Source organism: Cucurbita moschata, unplaced genomic scaffold, assembly GCF_002738365.1.
Source record: "Cucurbita moschata cultivar Rifu unplaced genomic scaffold, Cmos_1.0 Cmo_Scf00015, whole genome shotgun sequence".
Taxonomy (NCBI): domain Eukaryota; kingdom Viridiplantae; phylum Streptophyta; class Magnoliopsida; order Cucurbitales; family Cucurbitaceae; genus Cucurbita; species Cucurbita moschata.
Genome location: NW_019268531.1, coordinates 3,036,111 through 3,049,406, shown reverse-complemented (window position 1 = coordinate 3,049,406; position 13,296 = coordinate 3,036,111). Strand labels below are relative to the sequence as shown.

Sequence of the window (13,296 nt, the reverse complement as noted above, 5' to 3'; positions counted from 1 at the left end):
CTCTGATTGTTTGACGTACCTTTGATTTAAACAAGTTTTTATCATTGTCTTGATAGTTTCCGACCGACAATAACCTACGACGCTTCTCATGAAATGAAGACTTATTGTTACGATAATTTCATTGGCGTTTTCATCTTGTTAGACGAATTTATACAAATTTTTAGGAGCAGGTTGATTATTACTTTCAATTTTCTTGGGAAAGAATTGAAAATAATTTAGGAATTATTTTTATAAATTATAACAAATGAAAGAATCCAGTCGGAAACAAATCAAATAACAAGATCAACTGTTGGAGTCATTTTTCCGAACAGCATCTTCAAGTCATTCTCCAATGGCGTCAAATTGAGGTCCAAGCACATAATTCTCCTACTCCCAGATCTCTTCAGCACCGGAATCTTCTCCGGCACCGCCGTCACACGGTGGCGGCGCATGTGCCCACCGAGAGCCTGCCCAGAAGAGAACTCCTGTCCACAGAGGCCACACTCGTGCATTTTGTGTTTCGAATCCACCGGCTCCTTGGGGTCTTCCGCCGTGGTCCGGGGCCGTTTGTGGCTGGCCCGGTGGCCGCCGAGAGCCTGGAAGGATGAGAAGTGGCGGTTGCAGGTTTTGCAGTCGAAAACAGAGGCGTTTTGGAATGGAATGATGGGGTTGGATGATTCAATTCCATAAGAGATAAACATTGGGGATTTGGCCATGTCGGAGACCTCGAATTCTTGTCTGATTCTCTTAGCCGCCATGGGAATAAGAATTTGAAGAATTTGAAGAAGAAGAAGAGTTGCAGAGGAGCTCTGTTCTTATGGGATTTTTACAGAGGAAAAGGAAAGATTTGATTTTGATGAAGGAGATGGGATTTCAAACTATTTAACCTCTGAATTCTTGGTGGGTTTTGGTTTGACTAAACAAAAATCACACCTTTTTTTTTTTAAAAAAAAAATACATATATATATATATTGGCTGCTGGAATTTGTTTAAACAAGTTGGACTCTGAAACTATTAATCGTGTCCCAGAATTTATCCAACAATCCTTATCCAAAAAAATTTAAAAAATAATAATAATGACGTAATATGAATGTGTAAAAATAAGTGAAGTTGGTGAGAAATAAATAGTTTTTTTAAAAAAAAAATAAAAAAATAAAAAAAGTCATGGATGGCGAGCTGGATATGACCGTACACGACCTTTCATGGAAGCTTCCAACCCAATCATCATTTGACTTTCTTCTACCGAACAACGATTATGTAGTACTTATTCTAATCAAGTAAGTCAATCGTGCGAGAGTCGGACTTTACGGACAATATTTGCCTATCTTAAAATCTCGAGTCAAGGAGTAACGATCATAAATTTATAATAATAATTATTTTTATTTAAAAGATTATTGAATTGAAGTGATTGAGTTTGAGAAGACAATGTCAAAGGAATATAAAACTAATCACAATATTAATTGACACGTGAGTTATGATATATATGTTTATTTTTTATTCAATAAAACCCCACAATTATCATGTTTAATTAGGAAAATTAATAAAAACTCCCATGTGTTCTAGAAGCCGTACTTGATCCACGTGTCCAATTGAAAAACTATCTATTCAACGTCTTATAGAAAGTTCAATATATATATTTAATTAATTACATCATATTTAATTTTAAGTTAAACCGTTTAATTCAACGCTATAAATTTAGCTACTTGATATCTATATGATCGATTTTTTTTATTTCATACTAATTATTTATTTATTCTATTAAATACGTGACTACTTTGTTCATTTATATGATAATAATAATATAAATATTGATTTGGATAGTTAGTTTAGTTGATTAGGTTGAGGAGAGAAACAAAATTGAATATTAACTCAAAAAATAAATATTATTTGAAAACTTTTAAAGCATGTGTAGATTAATTGTAATTTATATGAACAATAAATACGTGGCAGCCGGCCTTCTGTCTTCTTCCCATCTTACTTTCCATCGTTCAAATTAGTGCAACAATTTCTTTATAGCTAACTCATACGGACTCATGGCTAGTAGATATTGTTAATAGATATTGTACGCTTCATGGATTTTAAAATACGTCTATCAGGCAGAGGTTTCCACACTCTTATAAGAAAGCTTCTGGCCTCACGATTTTAAAAAGTTTCCACACCTTTGTAAGAGATGCTTCGTTACTTTTTCCAATCAATGTGGGATTTGACAATTCACCTCTCTTGAGGGTCTGCGTCCTCGTTAGACGTCTATTAGGGAGAGATTTCTACACAATTCACTCGTGAAGACCAACGTCCTGGCTAGTACACCAAGTCGTTAAAGTTCAGTAATATATAATAGATCTCCCTTGAATCCTTAGAATCATTGACATAGTCATGAATAGTGTTTGGATCTTGAAAATTTTCAAGTTAATAAAAAAGGGGAATACCTAATCGTCTCTGAAAAGTGGTCTCTCTAAAGAGGGCCCTCAACTGAAGCACGTGAGAAGGCTGAAACTTCTCAATCACTTTTGTGCTTTGAAAGAACGGCCCGGCGGCTAACAGCCGCCAACCGGCACCTGGCGGTTTCGAACACAAGCATCATTGACTTGCAGAAAGCTAGCTTTGATGATGAACAACATGAAGAAACAGATCAAAATATTATATATATATATTCATATAGTAAGGAATAATATCTGATCCATCTTTGAACAAACTAAATCTAAAAAATGATACACATACAAACAGTGAACAAGAAGAAGATGAATAAATTTCATCATCATCATCTCATCTGGCTATTTTTTCACTAATCAATCATCAAACTGACCTCAATAAGATTCTGTGATGAAATGAAAAGGACTTCTTCGCAGCTTCACAGCATCATGAAGCAAGCTTTGTTTTGGTGCTCTTTTTCAGTTGATACTTGTAAGAGGAGCTCTTGAGGATAATAACACTGCTCCATCTTGAACTTTGCCTTCCATCAAACCCCATTTCAACTTATTCTCTGTTGAAATGCCTTCTTTCAGATGATGTGCTGGAGTTCTCATCTCCTCAATGGATCCTAAACTTGGCACTGCAATTACTCTTTTCTTCGGCGTCGAGTCGGCATGTTGATCGACCTGTTCGCAATCGAAGTTGTAAACAAAGCTATATATGGACATGATGATCATGGCTAGCTATTATCAGCAACAGATCTAAGCCTCATTAAATCAATGGAGTCAGTAGTCAAGCAAAAAGGCAAACCAGATAATCTTTTATGAGGCACTGTTCTGCCTGGTCTCGGATTTTCGATACGGTTCGTCCATGGTTATCTTGCGTGGATTTGAGGACGTCCAAGCATGAGGTAGCAATCGAGTCCAACTCATTTTTATTTTCATGGTCCAATCTCAGAGAATCTACATAAGATTTTCACCAGAAGTAAGCATAAGAAAAGTAGTTTTTCAAAAAGAACCAACGCATTTTTAAGGTATCTAGAAGTACCATTTACTGCAGTCAGTATACCACTGACTTCAGCATCAAAGTCAGCATCCAGTGTTGAAGAAACAGCTGCAAATTCTTCAAGTGCAAAATGATTTTTGCAAATAATATCCCTGTTTTAAAACAATTAAGGAAGTTTACTTTTTGCAAATCATAGTCAATGAGAAACTGAAGAACTAAGTAGGAGAACAAAAACTCACTTTATAGAAGATTCTATCTCTGTAGCACCATTCTTACTCAGTTTTATCACCGATGATTGTGCATCTTCCCATAGGTTTTGAGAATGATTCAATCTCTTTGAGCTACACATTGTAAGAAAACAGATTTATACTCAAAACTTTAATCATTTTGTGGGACAGCTGGTTATTTTTTCAATCACAAAAGATGATTCAAGTAAAACTTACCATTCATCGATTCCGTTATCCAGTTCGGTCTTCGATTCATTTGCTGAAATCATGCTCTTTGTGAAATAAGATTCCACCTTTTCAACATATTCACTCATGTCCTTCTTGGCACAATTTGATACTTGCTGTATGCAGGACATTTCTTGCTGTAATATCTTGTTGTGTTGTTGGTTCAATTCCTGAATGTTCATTGATGCCTCTGATACCTATTGAATTTAAGAAGTTATGTCACATAAGACTTCATTCTAGTCTTTAAAAAAATATGCCAACAACATTGAAGAACATTGACCAACCATCTCAGCCCTCTTAGATGTCAAATTTGCAATAATGGCTGCGATGTTCGCCAGAGCTTGTTTCTCCTCTTTCTCTGCCTGCTCCTATTTCATAAATTGAAGTAGGTTAAAATTTGACAGCGAACAATGAAAAACTTCAGTTGGCAATTTGGCTTTAGCTACCTTGAACGTCTTCTCAAAATTCACTAATTGGTTGGACTTCTCAATTTGATTTTCTTCAATCAACGTCATGACTTTGGATGCATGGGAATGAAGTTCATTAAAGATGTTCATACTTGCATTTGATATCTTCCGTGCTGAAACCAAACTGTGTTGCAATCCCTGAATTTTTTTTTCCAAGGATTAAATTAATTGGACTTGACAAGAACTCCTAACCATTAAAAGCCAGTTTTACGAATAATGAGCACTACCTCCTCTTGTCGTTGCATATAGAGGTCAAGAAGTTGTTTCTGATCATCAAGAGAACTCTGGATCTCCTTGACAACCTCCTTGGCCTCCAATACTGCATTGACCAAGAACTGGACAAAATTTCACATGTTGAATTGTCAGAATTTTCACATGTAACTTTATAAATGAAAATGAATGGACAAAAAAAAGGTATTCCTATGCATTTCATACGTTTTCAACATCAATTGCCTGTGATGATACTGTAGAATTCATCTGTTCTAGATCGGTAGAAACATTCTGTTGCAGTGTCTTGATTAACTGTCTTAAGGCAGCTACTCCCGAAGAGTAAGTCTGAGCCATTTTTCCTACTTTTGTCTCCAGGATTTGAGTTGCCTGAAAATGAGGAGGTTATGAATTAGATACAAGGCAAACATGCATCGAAACTTTACAAGATTCTTTCTTTCCTTACATCAGATTTACTTGCAAGATACGTGTGTGCATGTTCTTCCATGCATCTTAGCTGCTCTTGATGTTGAGAAACAGATCCTAGGATGATCTTGTGAAGATCTTTTAAATTCTGATCAAGTTGAGAACCAAATGTTAAGACCCTACTCTGATTTTCTGCTTCCATCCTATCTTTTCGATCTGTAAAGGGAGAATCCAAAATTATTAGGATAATGTATAACCGCCCAAACCCATCACTAGCAGATATTGTCCGCTTTGACCCGTTGCATATCATTGTTAGCCCCACAGTCTACTAAGGAGAGGTTTCCACATCCTTATAAGAAATGTTTCGTTCACCCTCCAACCGATGTGAGATCTCACGTAATGGAACAACATTGATAGTCCAGACTAATGACATTTAAATAAACATCAATCTAATGATAAGAAACCAAAATTATCTGGATTTTCACTATGCATCATCGTGATAAAAATAATAATGTTACATAGGGTAAACTTTACAATCCAAACATTCAATTATTTGGAAAAAGGACATACCTATTTTTTCAAATAGTAAACTAATGTCCTCAGAGGCATTCTGCAAGTCTGTGCGCAATGACTTTGCTCGTTGAAGTAAAGAATTTTCTGTTTGTAACAAAGTAATAAGATTATTTAATGAAAGCATAATTTTTTTTTTTTTTAACAATTCTTATAACTGAGAGACAACAAACCTGAGGTTTTCAGATGGGAGATGATGGACTCCTTTTCTTTCAAGGCTGCAATGGCTAATCCATGTTCGTCTTGTAGGTCAGACAATGCCTTGTTCCGGCTTTCCAAATTTATCTGAACGAACAAGTATGTAGAGAAGAGAAGCAATGTTTCAGGACATTCTATGTAGATATGTACCCAAAAAAAAAAAAAAAAAAAACATCTTGAAGTGTGTACGACTTCGTACCATGCAATCCTTGAGCTCGTATTCCATGTCCAGTTTCATCTTTTGTTCAGTCAGATAAAGCTCTCGGAAGCTTTCAACTTGCTGTACGAAAAGGCAACCTTGCAGTCTTATAAACAATGTTGATGAGAAAGAATAAAACTATTTGTTGAGCAAAACTGACCTTCTCGCTAAGGTTGAGTTCATTTTCAAGTTGTTCAATCCTCTCAGATTTTGCCTGTGGAGCAGTTACCATGAAAAGCTTAAGGATACAAAATTACTGTTTGAAATTTACTGTTTCAATCCTCTCAGATTTTCATGTCTTATGCACCAACTATTAAGCAGCGACAATATGTCTTAATCCATTTATCAAATTTTGAAAGCTAATGCTTTGAAAGAATCAAAATTATAAAAGAAAAAAAAAAAAAAAGTTCCAGACTGACCTTCTTTTCAGCTTCATCTTGAGCATATCTCTCGCGTGGAATATAAACACCATTCTTGTCCCTTGCAGCTCGAATATCTGCAACAATTTTTACATATATTAAACAAAAAGGATACTTCTCCTCGATTATTAAGACAGACGTCAATCTAAATATGTTAAAGAGTTATCCAACCTTCTTTCATTCTCTCTATTTCAAGATACAGATCCTTCAGTAGCACAGCTTTAGATATTTTCTGGTTTGCCTGCAATTAAACTTCATTGTCAGCACTGGGGAAAAAGAGTAAAAATTAATAGGATAAACAGTTTCTTAGGAGTGAACCTCAGGTTTGTTCTTGATATGTTTTGCACGATGGGCGTAGTCTAGCGTACTAAGTGTCTCTTCCAAACAATTAACAGAAGGAGAAATTGTAGCAATGACACAAGTTTTTGTCTTCCCTCCCAAAGAATCTCTCAACAGCCTAGTAAGTTTACTATCCCTGCCATAGAATTTTCCATGACAGAAGAGCCACAATATTATTAGCAGTTATAAGAAGAAAAAAAAAACAAAAGAAAATCTACGGATGAAGAAATAAAGCTTGTAATATTAATAGATTTTAGGAGATACCTGTAAGGTATATGAGCAGAATGTTCAACCAAAGCATTTATAACACGTCCCAAGGTAAGTAAGCTCTTGTTAATCTCTCCTGCTTCTCTTGCTCGAGCCTGAAAGTTAAAAGCAGTATATTGATTCAAATCTGACCAACAAAAATATCTGCTGAACTAAAAGGTTATTGGCTTCATGTTCATTCATAGCTGAATAGGGACAAGGTTAGAATATGATGAAGACAATTGACCGTCTATCAATTTCAGTTCTGTCTTGTTTGCCATGGTGAAGATTTTTTATGCATACACAAGTTTTTTTTACCTCTCGTGCACCTGAGCGAGATATATTCTCTGATCCTGCTAAATCAACAAGATTAAGCTTTCCACATTTGATCAGTTCTTCATCACCAACGGATGATTCTTTAATGTGGAGAGTAATAGAAAAGACAGAATGAGAGCGGCTGCAATAATAGACCATATTGAACAAAACATGTTAGGATTCCAATTTTTTCAGTTATCCAAATCTTTTCATCAACATGCTAATGTAAAAATATACCTGCTCCGCTTGTTTAACAAGGTGTCTGCTGTACGCCTTTTGGCAGATCCTCGTTCCAAAAGGGTATATATCTCATTTAAACTGTAGACTGCTTCTTCTTCGAGGCCCCTGACGACCACTGCTCCCTTTCCATCCTCCAACAAGGAAATAGGTTTCTTTTGCTTTTCTTCTACAGATCGTGATTGATCTTCCTGAGCTAACAAATCGGTAATTTCTTCATTGTAAAGCTCCAAGAATGTCACCTTCATGCTATAGTCTGCATTTTGCTCTTCAAGTGTATCGAAAATTTGACGAACAGCCCGTGGAATAACACCAGCCTCAGCAGGCAGATCCTTACCCTATATGTTTGACATGGTAAATATATGTCAAAAACAGATAATAAATGAACGTAAGGAAATTTAATATAAGGTTCTTGTTTTGACTATCCATACCTTATTTTTCATCCCACCTTCCATTGTATATGTTTTACCGGTGCCCGTTTGCCCATAAGCAAAGACGGTGCAGTTGAAGCCTTCAAGGACTTCATTAACAATAGGGGCAATAGCTTGTTCATAAATTGATCTTTGCTGTGCTTTCGGACCGAACACCTGACAACCATTCATAGTCAGCTAAAATAACCAAATCAAATTAACCATTATCACAAAGTTAACCAAGTTAACGTATCAGAAACTTACCTTGTCAAAGGAGAAGATTCTATCTACTTGCTTATTGGCTACGCTTTGCAAGACACTGACTTCCCTTCTTACTTCATTACATGATATCACTTGTGGAATGTTCGACCGCTGTTCATCGTCATTTAATGGCCTACCATTGGAATACAATACATTAGGTCCCCTTCAGAGAAATGTACATTCTCAACACTTACAAAGAATTCATCATCACCACTTCATTTCTAAATATTAGATCACGAGATTAAAAAAAAACATGGTCATACAAGCAGAAAATCAGGAAACAAGTCGCCAGTACTTCTGAAAAATCCACCGAGAAATATGATAATTAAATCAAAGTTTCATGTTATAAGAGCTTTCAAGTGAAGAAAAGGAAGCAGAAGACAGTTGCAAGAACAGCAGCAGGTTATTTGAGGTCGGCACAAGCAATTCACCAAGAGTACGAAGGTACACACATAACAAAGAACAATAGAGCAAAGCCAAGTAAGAGCTGGTCCAGAAACCCTGTTAGTTGTATATACTTCTCAAAATCATTTCAAACGGAAAACTAAATCCAATAGATTCTTCTTTAACCTAATGAATCAAGTGGAATGAGAATCTGCAAAGAATCAGGCAGTGGATCTACTTCTAACACTCGAACAAACTCACCTGCATCTCAGCACAACCTGGATATTAACTTCTTTATCCCTATTCTGATGATGATTAGAACTCGAATCAGAGCCTCTAGAATCAGTTCGCCGCCGTTCGGGACGAGGAGTCAGAAATGGAGCTGGAGATGGCGTAACTCCAACTCCGGATTTCTTAGACTGATCAGGCGTCAATGGCACCATTTTCTTTCTCGATTTCAAAAATTAGCAGAAAATCACCACCAACCTACAGTGAACAAAACAGGATCGAAACAACTCCTTTAGAACAAGAGATTCCAATTCACCGTATTCTCCTCGCTCATAAATTCATATACAATAACAGAAATCGGAGAAAAGAAGAGGAAAACCTCAATCGAAGATGCAATGGAGAGAGTTGTTCCCGCGTTCGATTCGAAGATCGCTTGAATTGGAGAGCAGCGCTATGGAGAAGAAAGGGGGGGGGGAAAGGTTTCTTGTCTGTGATCCCTCGGATACTATCCACTACATTTTTACATATAGGAGAAAGTAGCCGTTAGATTCGTAAATTTGAATTCAATGAACGCTGGCGGGGCCCACTCCAGAAAGAAATTCAAATTTCTGGGGCACCACTAGAGCCTGCAATTGCAATTCGTTGGATTTATCTCCAAAAAGCTTTTTTTTTTTTTTCCTTTTTTTTTTTTTATCCTTAAGAAAAGGGAGTAAAAAAGGGCTGCTTTTTTGGGATAATTAATTAAATATTACAAGCATTTAATTTCTGAAATTTATAAATTAAATTTTTTCCTTTTTAATTAAATAAAAAAAATATATATTTTTTAATCTAATCGATTTTAAAATATATATTTTTAAAGAAACTCTTGAAATTTAATTTTTGAAAAAGTAATTGTCCAGATTCTTTTTAGGACAATAAAAGTGGTGTCTAGCTTCAAGGCATGGATTAAATGTATTAACTGCTCAACTATGTTCGTGTTTTGTTATTAAATAAATTATAGTAATATAACATATTTAGAATCACTTTTAAATGTGATACAATCAAACCAACCCAACCGTATAAATATTTTATTTAAAACAACTTTTATTAAAAATGTTTTAAGAAAAATATTTTTTTTTATATAGAAAATGTTTTGGACTAAAAGTACACAAAACTCATTTATAATTTGTTTATATTATATGAGCATCGTTACCCGACAATATGGAGTATTAATCAAACTGAGAAACCGGTATTCATAATGTTAAAAGTTTATATACAATTTGGTCGATGTGAACATCTCAACTTTTAAGGTACCTCATATTCAAATCTTCATCCTCACATTTATTATACTGAAAAAAATAGTTTAGATAGTTTAGATTTGGCAAGTCTTCGGAAATCAAGATAAATATAATATATAGTTAATATTAAATTAATAAAAATGTTAAATTTCAAATTTGATCCCTTTAGATCCGAGTTTAAAAAGCTAGAATTCATCCTATAATTCCCATGGTAAAATGAGAGTTTTACGAGAGTTTTATCGAACCATAAGAATGATATTCTAATTTTTAAAATTATAGAGCCCAAATTATAACTATAAATTCTAAAAATATATTCCTATGGTGTATTCTTTCAAGAGAAAATTGTTGTTATTATTTAATTAATTTTAATTTTAATTTAAAAAAATTAATTTCAAAAGAATAAATTTAAGAAATATGGAAGATTAATAGACTCAATTTGAACACCTAAATAGAATAAAATCAAAGATACATTTAACATTAATAAAAGTAATTCAATTGGAAGAATGGGGTAATTTTGGAATAATATAATTGGTTTTAAAGAAAATGCATTTGAAAAATACACTACAAAAAGAAAGTATTTTATTGCATAATGTGTGGCCAATTACAGTAGGGGTAGGTAATTTTGCCACGTCTGACAAGGAATTTGATAGCTCCTTTTTCAAATTGAACACACTTTAGCGAATCTCAAAATAAGCAACTATTTTTTAATGCTCATCACTTCCCAGAAGTTTTATCGAGATCGTCAACTAATTTGAATTAGGAGGTCAAAATGAAATGGGCATTTTGACAGAGGAAGAATCATGTACTTGAGGATCTTTTTGGCATCCATTCTTATGTGAGCATGTGTCCATCTAGATAAGGTTGTTGTAAAAATCTATACAATCATTTGCAACCAACTAAGATCAAATAGCAAGCTAGAAACTTGTTCGCCAACACGAGCATAGCACACTAGTAGTTGGCACATGTTCCTTACCACGAAGTTGAAAGTTCAAATTTGGATACTCCACATATGTGGTAAGAGACCGTACTTTGATAAGGAAAGGAATATAAGGTCATTAAAAAACAGCCCAACCGAAATCAGAAAACAAAAGGGAGCACAAGAACTAACTATCGAAAGGGACTCGAGAAGGGGTAACACTTCAATATTAACCCTTGTCCCCACCTATACCTCCTCCAACGGTCTATCCACCTCCCTATAAATCAATACTATTAATTCTCTCAAGCAAGCATGACCACACTGGATAATGTTCACAATAGAGGAGCGTGAGATCCCACATCGATTGGAGAAGGGAATATCAATATTCTGTATAAATGTGTGGAAACATCTCCCTAATAGACGCGTTTTAAAACCTAAGGCTGACGACGATACGTAACGAGCTAAAACAGATAATATTTGCTAGCGGAGTTTGGACTGTAAACTCTCCCTAATAGACACGTTCTAAAACTGTGAGGCTGACGACAATACGTAACGGACAAAAACGGACAATATTTACCAGCGGTGGGCTTAGGAGTGTTTAGTGGGAAACTCAACACTAACCAGATTCAACAAAAGAAATCAAAGCAAAATAAGTCTACTCTGCATGTTCGAAATTATATATCAGTACAAAAGCAAAGACAACTTTTATTCTCAAGAAACAGAAGACAATTATAATTCAATCAGGACAATGTGCATAACAGAATCATGAAAGAACAAACAGAAGAAGCATTTCATAAGTTGCCACGTACTTATCGAGGGGGCTAAAGGAGCTGTGTGCCGGCTGAGAGACCAAAAATTGACAGTTGCTTTTGTCCTGATTCTATGGGATGATTTTACTGTAGGGGAACCGATCCATAGAACACTACTTCGGCTGGTCCAGTCATGTATACGTGGTTGTCTTGTTCACTCCACTCTATCTGTAATGGTCCTCCAGGCAGATCAACGGTGCAATTCTGTCTCGACACATTTGAATCAAAAGTTAGGAAATTTAAAGGAAAGGATTGAAATTCGCATGATTTTTTTTTTTTGTCTGATGAAACCATGTTATATTGTTTCCGTTGTGTTTACAAGATACAATTGATCTTCTTACCCGCCCAGCACGACCTTCAAGAACTGCTGCAACAACAACCGCACAGGCTCCGGTTCCACAAGCAAGCGTCGCGCCTGTAGTGACATTGAGAAGGCAGGTTTGTTATGAAGCGTTTCAATAATTATATGCTTACAACTTTAAATTATATCAAATTTGTACCTGCACCACGCTCCCAAACACGCATTTTAAGGTGTGAATTGGAGAAGACTTGCACAAATTCTGTCATGGACATCAAGAAAAAACACATTTGCTCAAAGATATATCTCAACCAGAAAAGGCTGGAACTCCCAACTCGCTAAGAAACCAACCTGTATTTGTTCGTGCTGGAAACATCTCATGATGTTCAAATTTTGGACCAATTGCAGCTAAATTGATGTCATCAACCTGCAGATTCTGTTCATGACCATGCTAAAATCAGCACAAGTAGTAAATAAACGGTAAAGTTGTACCCCAACAGAATGATTAGAGACAGTCATATGTACCTCAAGACTCTATGAAGTTGCATTACAGGGTTTAAACTGCCGTAAGCTATTTTAGATCAAAGGAGGGAAGGAATGATTTCAATGTCAAAGGAGCTTAGACATCATTAGTATTGCTTCCTAATATAATTGTACTCCATGGTTCATGAATGCTCTAATAGATAACATAACAACGTTGAACACATCTCAATCAATCAACTAAATTATGATAAATACAATTTGTGAAATCTTATGGACCGGAGCCAATCAAAGTATTCAGAAATTCTTGTACTTAATATTAAATCGTCACTTATTGTCTCTAATCTACTACATCACGTCTCTAATCTACTACATCACGTACACAATATATATAACTTGATAAGTGATTATATTTAAGTAAAAGAAGAGAAAACAAAAGGGCAAGCCAAAGTAATCCACTTTAGGAACTCTAAGAAGATTTAGAACAGTGAATGAGATGTTACAAAATGTACTTCTAAATAAATACCTGCTCAATTTTGTTGCCAAAAGTTACACAATGGGGGTTTCCCATACTGACACAGGTCACGCTCCATGCAACTCCATCTACTTCTATGTCTGCCTTAACAACAGATTGGTCCGTATTTGGTGTCAATCGGGTAGGCACATCTGATGCTTTGAGAATTGGTTCGCCCATGTCTACTTTTACCTGAAATTGCATGTACGTTAAGATGGGAACCGCCCCCCCCCCCCCCCCCCCCCCCCCCC

At 35.5% G+C, this 13,296-nt stretch overlaps 3 protein-coding genes across 3 annotated transcripts in view; all 3 read right to left on the bottom strand.

The window, feature by feature from the left end:
* Window positions 1-191: 191 nt before the first annotated feature.
* Window positions 192-826, bottom strand: LOC111453109 (zinc finger protein ZAT11-like). Its single transcript, XM_023094062.1, has one exon. It carries the CDS (start codon window positions 735-737, stop codon window positions 270-272), a length of 468 nt encoding a protein of 155 aa, XP_022949830.1. The 5' UTR covers window positions 738-826; the 3' UTR covers window positions 192-269.
* A 1,770-nt stretch (window positions 827-2,596) lies between these two features.
* On the bottom strand, window positions 2,597-9,254 carry LOC111452943 (kinesin-like protein KIN-5B). Its single transcript, XM_023093830.1, has 24 exons — window positions 9,131-9,254; window positions 8,785-9,009; window positions 8,143-8,272; window positions 7,900-8,055; window positions 7,469-7,806; window positions 7,235-7,373; window positions 6,935-7,032; window positions 6,650-6,806; window positions 6,503-6,572; window positions 6,332-6,408; window positions 6,073-6,126; window positions 5,913-5,993; window positions 5,689-5,800; window positions 5,516-5,602; window positions 4,986-5,161; window positions 4,748-4,909; window positions 4,540-4,647; window positions 4,292-4,450; window positions 4,130-4,213; window positions 3,837-4,042; window positions 3,633-3,734; window positions 3,436-3,545; window positions 3,199-3,350; window positions 2,597-3,074 (listed from the first exon to the last, which is right to left on the bottom strand). The coding sequence occupies exons 2-24, from the start codon at window positions 8,964-8,966 to the stop codon at window positions 2,868-2,870; spliced, it is 3,147 nt and encodes a 1,048-aa protein (XP_022949598.1). The 5' UTR covers window positions 8,967-9,009; window positions 9,131-9,254; the 3' UTR covers window positions 2,597-2,867.
* Window positions 9,255-11,623: 2,369 nt separating this feature from the next.
* LOC111453781 (diaminopimelate epimerase, chloroplastic-like) overlaps window positions 11,624-13,296 on the bottom strand; it is a 3,769-nt gene continuing 2,096 nt past the window's right edge. Inside the window, exons 5-9 of the mRNA XM_023095008.1 lie at window positions 13,058-13,237; window positions 12,403-12,487; window positions 12,254-12,313; window positions 12,095-12,168; window positions 11,624-11,957 (exon numbers count right to left, since the gene is read on the bottom strand). Of these exons, the coding sequence (XP_022950776.1) occupies window positions 11,838-11,957; window positions 12,095-12,168; window positions 12,254-12,313; window positions 12,403-12,487; window positions 13,058-13,237 (519 nt within the window). The 3' untranslated portion in view covers window positions 11,624-11,837. The remainder of the gene's footprint in view (window positions 11,958-12,094; window positions 12,169-12,253; window positions 12,314-12,402; window positions 12,488-13,057; window positions 13,238-13,296) is intronic.